The sequence below is a fragment of the Alosa alosa genome, chromosome 24 (genome assembly GCF_017589495.1).
Source record: "Alosa alosa isolate M-15738 ecotype Scorff River chromosome 24, AALO_Geno_1.1, whole genome shotgun sequence".
NCBI classification, from domain to species: Eukaryota; Metazoa; Chordata; class Actinopteri; order Clupeiformes; family Clupeidae; genus Alosa; species Alosa alosa.
In genome coordinates this window covers 3,869,804-3,880,963 of record NC_063212.1, presented here as the reverse complement: position 1 = coordinate 3,880,963, position 11,160 = coordinate 3,869,804, and the positions used below count along the sequence as shown (strand labels likewise).

The 11,160-nt window shown below is 42.1% G+C and overlaps 1 protein-coding gene across 3 annotated transcripts in view; it reads right to left on the bottom strand.

Moving 5' to 3' along the window:
- Nucleotides 1–3,866: 3,866 nt before the first annotated feature.
- rbpjb (recombination signal binding protein for immunoglobulin kappa J region b) overlaps nucleotides 3,867–11,160 on the bottom strand; it is a 70,552-nt gene continuing 63,258 nt past the window's right edge. For all 3 annotated transcript variants that reach the window (XM_048236156.1, XM_048236155.1, XM_048236157.1), the window contains one exon: nucleotides 3,867–10,410. In XM_048236156.1, coding sequence (XP_048092113.1) covers nucleotides 10,062–10,410 — 349 coding nt within the window. In that variant the 3' untranslated portion in view covers nucleotides 3,867–10,061. The remainder of the gene's footprint in view (nucleotides 10,411–11,160) is intronic.

Genomic DNA, 11,160 nt, shown 5'->3' with positions numbered 1-11,160 from the left:
AAGGCTAAAGCAAAAGGAATTCATGTAATTAATTCCATATTAGGGTGTAACACAGTCATACCACAACATTATTGTTTCATTTCTGAGACAGTATCAAAGGAATCACAAAATGAAAAGCTTCTGCACATAAAATATCCCATTTTCATTGCACTTTCTTATACTGTACCTCTCACTTTGTTGGTTACACACACACACACACACTTTCACAGCCCCTGTGCTGCGTGTTTGTATTTCTCCTCTCTCAACTGTCAAGCGCGATAAACTCTCATGTGTATCAGTGAGGAAAGCAGTCGGCTTGGAGAACACAGGGATTAGACAAAGCTTTTAAGCACCTGGCTGGATGCATCATTTATACACACGCTGCGTTTCTCTCCGAAAATATTTGGTCGGGATGAATGGACCTCTGTGTACGTGTGTCTGTGTGTATGAGTCTGTGTTGGCCTTCACTCTCCTATAACCCTCCCGCATTGCTGTGCTTCAAAGAGCAAAAGAAGCTCAAAGCTTTTAATGGCCAATATGCAAAGAGGTTCTAAGAATCTTAGGACCAGTGGCACGGACGGCTGTGACAGTGCCCGTTTTCCTACCTTGTCCCCACAGTGTAAACGCTCAATCAGTTGCCACAGAGGGGACATGCCAGTTTTAGAGGGAAAAAATGGCTTAGAAAGTCCCTGGTGGCTTATCCTGAAGACAAATATCTCTGGAAGACATACCTTAAAGGTACACTGCAAAAACTGCAAAATATCTAAGTGTTATTAATCTTAGTAATAGACACATTATCAAGAAAACAAGCACATTTGGCTGCAAGTGCGTTAAGCAAATAAGACGTCTTATCATGATACATTTGCTTGTTTTCTTAATAATATGTCTTAATAGTCAAATGATTTTAGGAGAAAGTGTCTTTATACTAAAAACAATACTAACTAAATGCTTTTTTTAATATATTACATTGCATTGCCCATTACATTGATTGTTAACACCTGCCTCAACTCTGGTGTGGTGCCTGCTGCAGTTCCACCCATTCTCAAAAAACCTGACTCCGACCCCACATCACTAATAAACTACCACCCTATCTCCAACCTCCCCTTCCTGGCCAAGGTACTGAAAAGAGTGGTGGCCTCACAACTACACACCTTTCTTAACCACCACGACCTGTATGAGCCCTTTCAATCTGGCTTCCGCTCATGTTACAGTACAGACTGGCCTTCTACGCATAGTTAACGACCTCCTCCTGTCTGCTGACTCTGGTTCACTTAACATTCTCATTCTCCTTGACCTTAGTGCTGCTTTCGATACCATCAACCACAATGTTCTAATCTCCCGTCTGTCTGCTATTGGTGTTTCTGGCACAGCCCTCAATTGGTTTCAGTCATACCTCACCAACAGAAAGCAGTTTGTAACACTTGGTCCACATCAGTCCCCCAAGTCCCCTGTCACTCGTGGTGTCCCCCAGGGTTCTGTACTTGGGCCCCTCCTCTTTCTCATATACATCCTCCCTCTTGGCCAGATTATTTGCAGCCACGATCTCAACTTCCACTGCTATGCAGATGACATCCAACTCTATCTTACCACTCCCTCTCCCTCTGACCCCCCACCACGCTCCCTCACTGAATGCCTCTCTGACTTAAAATTATGGATGCAAAACAATTTTCTCAAGCTCAACACAGACAAAACCGAAATTCTGCTGATTGGCCCTAAAAGCATCCTCACCAAATCTCCCCATCTCACTCTCAACATTGATGGCTCATCTGTCCACTCCACCCCTGTTGTTCAAAACATTGGCATTCAGCTTGACTCCACCCTTAGCTTTGATCCTCATATCAAATCACTCACTGAGATTGCTTTTTTTCACCTCCGTAACATTGCACGCCTCCGACCCTTCCTCTCTGCTAGTGATGCACAGACTTTGGTTCACTCTTTCATTATGTCCCGTTTAGATTACTGCAACTCACTTTTCCTTGGTCTCCCCACTAAAACCCTTCAAAGACTACAATATATGCAAAACTCTGCAGCTAGGCTCCTCACCCATACCAGACGATCAGCACACATCACCCCCATTCTCCATCAACTCCATTGGCTACCAGTTCCGTCCCGGATCAAATACAAAGTACTACTACTCAACTTCAAAGCCCTCCACAACCTTGCTCCAACCCTACATCTGCGACCTCCTGACCCCTTACACTCCTTCCCGCTCACTCAGATCCTATGACCTGGGTGGCAGGTCCTTCAGTGCCTTGGCCCCCAAACTCTGGAACTCCCTCCCCCAACCCCTTCGTGCCTGTCCTTCTCTTCCTTTCTTCAAAGCATCTCAAGACCTTTCTGTTTAATTATCACTTCTCCTCCACACCCAACACATAGTTCCTACAGATAACTTGTCTTTGTTGTAGTTTTGTTTGTTTGTTTTGTATTTCCTGTTTGTCTCTGTTGTATTGTTTGTTTGTTTGTTATTGTGTTTCCCTGCCTTCCTACTATGTGAAGCGACCTTGGGTTTGAGAAAGGTGCTATATAAAATAAACTTATTATTATTATTATTATTATTATTATTATTATTATATAAATAGAATATTAATAACACTTGGTTAGAAAAGTTTTTGCAGTGTATAGTCCATGATTGTAGTCCAATATGCTTTTTGCCAGTTTTAGGTAATTCATTTTCACAGTTCACAGCCCTGAATCTAAGGGTAAATCAGGAAAAGAGGGTTGTATTAAGATTAACTGTACTGCTAAAACATCAGCAACATCTCCTGGACCACCAACACAGCATCACTGGCGAAGAAAGCCCAGCAGCCTCTACTTCTTAGCGAAATTGAAGAAGGCATGTGCCACGCCTCCCGCCATGACCACATTCTACAGAGGGACCATCGAGAGCATCGTGGTCCAGCTGCATCACAGTGTGGGGCGGGAAGCTGCACAGATCAGAACAGGAAGACCCTCCAGCGCATTGTTAACACAGCTAAGAGGATCATTGGAGCACCACTCCCTCCCCTGCAGGACATTTACACCACCCGCCTCACCAAGAAAAGCACTAATGATTGTCAAGGACACAACCCACCCTGCACACGAACTGTTCAACCTCCTGCCCTCTGGAAAGAGGTACAGGAGCCTCCACTCCGCACCACCAGACTTGCAAGTAGCTTCATCCACCAAGCAATCAGGATGCTGAACACTCTACCCACTCTCCCATCACTGACAGCCCCCCCCACCAGCCAGCTAGGAACCTAGGATACTGTCTACCCTAACCCCCCCCAACACCTCCCCAGGACCGCCCTGTGGAACTGCACTGTGACTGCGCAGCCTAACATGTTGCTGCTTCATATCAAGCCTGATATACTTGAAATGACTGCATATCAATGTAAATATACAGTACACACAAGCACAAGTTTAAACTTCATGTAAATGCTATCAATGTTATTCATCACTCTGCCACTCTGCCACAATGCTGCTATGTAAATATACAACACAACTACCTCTATTTTTTTATATATATTCTATATTTCTATATTCTAATACATGTTCTATATTTCAGTCTCGCACTTTAATGTCTGTATGTGGTATGTCTGTATATTTTTATTTTTTATTGTCTATGGCTATGTCTATGTCTAAAGTATGTCTATGTCTGTATTTAAAGTATGTCTATGTCTGCATGGGAAAGTAAGAAACGAAATTTCAATTCTTTGTATGACCAGTGCATGTAAAGAAATTGACAATAAAGCCAACTTGACTTGACTTGAACATCTCTAAAATCACCAACTCTTCAAATTGCATGCTGCATAATATTATTAATCATCCAATGATTTTCTGTTTGAAGGTTGATTGTTTAACCTCACTTGCATATTGGGCCATGTTATGCATAAGAAAGACAGTCAAAGTATGTATAACTCTTTATTCCACTTTTTTATTTCATGGTTTTTATGCCAATATTGCAAGTTTTTTTTTCCTTTTATAACATGGAACTGAGCAGGTGCAATATGTACAAAAAAACAATCAGACAAACAAACAAACAAAACAAAAAACAACAACTATCATATGTTATCAAAAAACTGTCCCCTTGTTTCATGTTATTGCTAGAAGTTACAAACAGCACAGACTCTACCGTCAGAGGCCCTCTGAGCACTGAGTTGACTAACACACCAACAGCTCTGCTTATACGACTACAACAATACACTCACTGATAGAGAGAGAGACAGTGAGCATGAAAGAAGTTAAATGACTGATGGAAACATGTAAAACAAACAGGAAAAAAGAGCAACTAAATACGAAAATTGGTGAAAACCAGAGAAAAGATGTATGAAATGAACCGTATAGAGGAAGGTTTGGGGGGCTATGCTGCCGAGGGAGTAGTTGCAAGCATGGAAGATAAATGGGTCTTAAACTGATCCGTGATCAGTGCCAGTCAGGCCACATTAGGCGAGCCCCATGCTTTAGCTACACAAACATTTTGGAGGGCTTATTGGCCAATGCTCAGAGATTTTTGGGAGCGTGTTTTCCAAATGAAAGAAAATGCTTCAATGATCACCGTAACAGCAGAACAGAAGAGAAACTTTGCAGTGCAGCAGCTTTGGGAAGAACAAATAAGTGAACACTGGTGAATGGAAAACCACAGCGTGCACAAGAACACAAGAGGGCCAAGACCTCTGCTAACATACGAGGCGTGCAGGCTCCTCTCTTCATTGACACTATTAGACAGTCAAGGTGAGAGAGAGAGAAAGAGAACAAGGTGAACACTTCTATTCAGTGCAGCCTCTGGGACTGAGATTGTAAGGCTGAGAATCCACAGAGAAAGTTCCTCATGTTGTTGGGCTGTTTCTCTTTCTTCTCCATGTTGTTTCTTTTTTACTTTTCTTTTCTTAAAGCTGCCCCTCCCGCTGCTCTCTGTAGGTCTTATCCTAAATAGCAGTGCATGGAATTCTACGTTTTTTTTTTTTTTTTTTTTTTTAAAGACATTTGGCATATTGGAGAACATACACACAAACACACGTTGATCAGAGCTCCTTGTTTAAAAAACAAAAAACATGACAGCTGCTTTTGGAAGAACATACATTTTATGATGAAAAAATAAAAAGAATGAAGTGATTTGTTTTTTCAAAAAGAAAATATCAGTCAATGTAGTTTTGACATATCATCCCATTTGACTGAGAAGGTGAGGAAGCGTAAGTTGTTAAATAGGTACTTTTGTTTTAAAAAAGGCTTGTAACAGGCTACAAACAACAAACAACCCACTTCCAATCAGGCTGAGGTGAAATCGAATTAAAAGTGATAAAACTGAATTAGAAATGGTTTCAAATGTATCTAGTTGATATTTTGATAACCCATATGATTGAATGGATTAATGACACCTTTAAAGCACTGACACCAGTGAAAGCCCATGAATGTGCTCGTTTTGACTGTGTGGTCTCTTCCTTTCTAAACGGATATGTGTAAACAGTGGAACCAGACCAGAAGCAAATGACTGTTTTGCTTCTGATGTGGTCTTGACAGTTGGCTGAGAAGAGCCTTGTGACCAGCACTGTTCGGCTAAGTTGCTGAGTTCATATTGGCGGACAGATTTTGCCTCTATTTCTGAAATCCCAGGGGTCAGGACTAGATGGCAGACTAGGTGGCACAGAGAGAGAGAGAGAGAGAGAGAGAGAGAGAGAGAGAGAGAGAGAGAGAGAGAGAGAGAGAGAGAGAGAGAGAGAGAGAGAGAGAGAGAGAGGGAGAGAGATCTCCTCATTCCAAAATACCAAAAACAACAAAGACTAGCAGCCGAATGAGTAAACGAAACCACACAGATATAACTGGAACAGAGAATCTCAAGGACACAGTTATACAAAGAATATGTTGGAATCTAAGGGTGCCAAGACATGAACTGAATGTGTTTTAGTGTGTTTACAAATATAAAACCGATAAAACTCAAACTTGAGTGACTTGTAGTGCATGCAACAATCATTGGCTTTGGTAATGACGCACAGTTCTAGTGGTGGTTCTTTAAAATGAGCCAGTAGTTGTACACTACATCAACTTATTAATCGGTTGCTGAATTTTACCCCAAAGAAACAACAGTTTCATTACAAATACAGTAAAAAATATCCACATATTTACTGAAGACACAATAACCAAATCAAATCAAGACAGAGAGTAAGAGGCAAGTTGATAAGCAGTATGTTCTCCTACATCACTGATGCAAAAACTCCATGTAACACAGATAACAGATGACAATTCTCAGGGTTTGATGTGACACTTTCAATGACAAGAAAGAAAAAAGAGAAATAAAGAAGTCAGGCTCTTAGCACCGGTTCCCTTGGAAACTGCCAGCAAGCCGTCACCATGGTGACTATTTAAATATCAACTCCCAGGCCATAAGGAGGCAACTTGGGTATAAATGCACTTAATTTATTTTGGTTGGGGGCATAATATTAGACTGGGAGTGGGAAGGGACATATTTTAGAATAATTTAAAAAGAATAACAATATTACATTGTATAACGCTTCCACTAGTGACTACAAAATGGGACAAAATTGTCAGCACAAATCCCTTAAAATTGATGATTTGACAAAGGCAAAAAGACAAGGGGGGAAAAAAAAGTCTCCATTGTTCTGAAAGAGAACCAGGACATACATGAAAGATACCGCCAAGACAAAGAGGAAAAAAACACTTTCATTTTTGTTTTTTTCCCAACATTCAAGTTACAGTTTTCCCCGGAAGATTAGGCTGTAATACTAGTATTGCCTTAATATACATTTATTTTTTGTTTGTTTTCAAAGAATGTTTTGTTCATCCATGTCTACCAGCATACAGGAAGACAGTGCAGCAGTAAATGAGTATGGAGTTTATAAGAGCGTTTGCTTGGTTAGAAAGCTGATGAGTGAAGTGTTACACAAAACGATGGACCTAGATTTTTTTTTGTTGTTCTTGTGGTTTTAAAAATGACCACAAAGATACAAGACCAGGCAGCTAGGTCAGTGGTTATCACATCTAGACCAGACAGAGAGCATGACCTATACAATATTGCTGTTCCCTACATTTTCTTTGAAAACCCTCAACACATCAACGCGTAAAGAAAGGGATGCCTTCCTTTCACAACTTCTACTGACTGTTTTGTCTATCATTGTATCTCTTTACACACAACACAGCTAAACGACAGCAAATACAAATATGGTAGTAGCTAGCTAGTGCTTTCTGGAGAGTACGGTAGCACGTACAATGAACATCTAACTGCAGGAAAACCACAGACCATTTTTCTTCTAGGCTAGGGGCCACAAAGGTGCTGATACTAGACTAGATTTAAAGTGTGTCAAAACACGTGGAGGCAGTGCAGTGATCGTGAGAGAGACACGGACCCTGTGCTCATTGAGACAACTGAATCCTTCTGGGAGAGAAAAAAACATCACCAGTAAGGCTAATCTTTCGACAAAATTGTTGGCGCTGCAGTTTATCTAAACAATCACACCATTTCTTTTTTCTTTTTCTTTTCTTTTTTTTAAATCAGGCTCACAGCCGATATATCCTGCTGGTTTTCGTGTTCGTTTTTAGAGTCAGTGACTGGATTTAAATGCACCCATTTTTTCCCACGCTGCTGGACAATTTTAGGGTATTAAGGCCGTGCTTTTGATGAGACATTATGTGCTCGATGAAACACAGCTTCTATCACGTGTGTTTGTGGTTTTTACACAGAGTCCAGGAGTCATCTTGACATATACGTAACAAGCAGGTTAAAAGAGGCATTGAGAAACTTTTTGTTTTTGTTGTTGCTGCTGTTGTTGTTCTGCGTCAAAGGCATCGGTTGTATAACAACAGCCAAAGCAGAAGCACTCTTACAAGCTTTCCAGACAATGAGCTGAATATCAATGCGGATGCAAGAGCAGTCCATAGCGTGACTGTAAAGAGCTCTGGTCATCAGAATCAGAAATCTTGAAGATGAAATGACACTATTACTAACAATTCAAGCGGAGACCTGCCTTTGGTATACAATGGCCTGCAACCAGAGACGACAGTGAGTTCAATAACCACTTCACATTAGTCTGGCAGCTGCTTCCATATTCGAGGAACATTAACTGTGCATGTATATGAGAGTATGTACCACTGACATCATCCCCGCTTCCACATGCTACAGGATTTCCAGAAGTCGGCAACTGACAGTTGTGCGACGAAGAAACAGCAATCAGAACGTTTCATATAACACCTCGACATAACTCCGGCCACTCGAGTCGAGCGCTGAAATCTGACAGAAAGGCAAGTGAGGAGCGCAAGAGCAACACAGTCAAAACAGGTCATCCTTTTCAAGGAGCGACTGTGCTCTCAGCACTCGGCTGCAGTAAGGCCACGTCAAAAATGGAAGAGTCTGCCTTTCATGTGCATGCCAATGCTTCGGCTCTTCCATCAGTCCTGAACTGAAAGTCAAAATTGAACGAAAGGAAACTGAATGAGGAAGTTGAGGGATAACTATAAAAAACAAAGGCCTTGATTTCAAAGTCCGGTAAAACTTTTTTTGTTTGTTTGTTTTTAAATGTAACATCTGATACTTCCATGGTAACAACAACAAACACCATTATGACAACTTGATTGATATTGTGGATATGTGGGTTTTCTTTTTCGAGTAGTACATGATCTTCTCTTTGTAAGTACACTGAAAACATGAGCTAGAAGACATTAAACTACTCTATGGCAAACCGTTAGGACTTAAGCACCACAGCTAAGGCTAGATTGGATGAATCGACAAAGAGTTAGTCTGCCTGTGAACCGCATGTGTCGACTGGAAGCCTTGCTGGATAAAGAACAGAAGACTCTAGGATTTGCAGACATCGCCATGGCTAGTGGGAGATTATGCAGACGTGTTTATGCTTCTTAAAGGAAATGTAGCGCACAGAGTATTGCAGGCAAGGCAGAGGCATTGCTTAAAGCTTTTCTTCTTTTTTTCTTCTTCTTGTTCTTTTTTAAAAGTCTTCATAAAAACACAGGATAAAAAAGAGGACCTCTGAGTTTCTCCCAAACGCAAATTAATTAACATTTTCAGTAAAAACAGGAAGGAGAGAGAGAGAGAGAAAAAAAAAAAAAACCCTCACACTAAAGAATCTTCTTTTACCTCTTTGAAACAAAAAAAAGTAGCAAAACATAAAATCTCCATCTGAAAGGCCCCCAAGAGCAGGCATTTGTAAGAGGGGAAAAAATCTATGATACAGATGCACGTGAGGAGACAGCAACCCCAGACAACGGAGGAACAATGTAAAAATAAAACAAAACATACATCAGGACAGAGGCTCAGAGGAAGAATAGAAACTATTTGGTAACAAAAGTGTACTATATGTTTGATACAAAAAAGGTATGAAGAAAATGTACCTTTACTAAAGCTTATAGAATATCCTTGGTCCATAAAAACTATGTTATTATCACGATTTGTATGCGTGTTCCACTAGGACTCAACCCTCCTTTTGCACAATAATACATCTTGCCCTTTACAGAAACAAAAAAAACATAACAGACCAAGACAAAAGATAAAAACAAACAAACAGAAAAGAGAAATGATAAAAACAGAAAGGGAAAAAACAAAAACGCAAAAATAGACTTCTTTTTAGACAAAGATTTGTACATGGCTGATGTATCATTGCCGTGGCAACACTTTCACAGGCCTATCACAGGCGCTGGTGCTCTCGGCCAATAGGGAAGCTCCTTTCACGAGAGGAAGGTTGGTGGAGGCGGAGTCCACCACCTGCACCAGAAGGGCGTGTCTCTTTAGCATGTGCCACTGGAGGGTGCTGTCGAACACCACGCAACCATGACATCAACATTTTCCCCCGGACTTCCGTTATCCACTGCTCAGTCATCTCCCAACTCCTCCTTTGTTTTTCCACGTTCACGTTTTTTTTTGTTAAGGTTCTCCGTCAAACTTAATATGCAGCACTTTTTTTTTTTTTTTTTTGAAGTCTGTATGCTCAGTCTTTTTCTCTTTGCTGTTCGTTTGTTCCGTGTAGCAGGGGTGTGTGTGTGTGCATATATGTACACCCACAGAAACCCTGAACTCACACCCACCACCACCACCACCACACTCTTTCACTCCCAGTGTGTGCGTATGTGTGTGTGTGTGTGTGTTAGGACACCACGGCCGCCGCGGACGATGCCGACGCTGGTACCCCTCCGCTGGCTCCGGATCCGTAGGGCCCCGTGTCGGGCCCCCCGCTGTTGGGCCCCGTGCTGTTGGGCGTGCTGGCTCCCGAGAGGAGACTACTGTTGCCGCCGGACCGCAGGATGGCCCCGGCCGCACTGCAGTGAGGCCTCGGCCCCGGCTCGGGCGTGTAGGTGAAGGTGAGCGTGGTGGAGTAGATGATGCCGTCGTTACGCACCAGCGTCACGGGCACCTGCACCGGCTGCCGCACCCAACGCCAGCCCTCCCGGAAGGCCGAGATGTCGGGCACCACGCACAGCATGCTCTCCGCACACCTGCGGAACGGACGGAGAGAGATATGCAAAGTTTAATCCGCGCCTTATGTACCAATAGGTGGTGGGTAGACTTCAAAAATTGTGTGAAGGACATAACTAAAATCAGAAGCTTGCACTCTACAGTGCAGAGAAAACGCCAAAATGTGGAGGGATAAGGCAACGTGTTATCTGGCAGAACATTTTCAGGTGCGCTGCAAAAACGGATTGTCTAATCAACTGTTTTTTTTTGTATGAAGGCACTTACTTAGCACTTTCTCTCATCATTTGACTTCATGTAATAAGAGAGTATTTTGACTTATTTTAAGACACATTATCAAGAAAAGAAGCAAATTGCTCAATTCATCGTAAAAAAAAAACATTGAATCATATCGCCTTAAGTTGACAAGGAATTTTAAAAAATAATGAGAAACTCTGAACACCATTTCCCTGTGGAGTGAGAAACATGGAGTGAGGGTTGGGGGTGGGGGCGATATGACACAGTGGGTCCACAAAGAAGAATGGAAAGAGAGAACACAAAGTGAAAAGAAAGGGCCGGCAAGATGGATGTGAGAGAACATCGGAACTTACAGAAGCAGGGTAAAGGACACAGATGAGAAAGGGAGAGGATTTCACCCCACGGAGTGGGAACAGGAGGAGGAAGAGGAGGGAGGAGGAGTGGAAAAGAGGGCAAGAGAGAGTGAGTAAGGCCAGTGACAGTGATGGAGATTAACAGGTGAGACGGCGACAGAGACGGGAGGAGAGAGAGGCAGG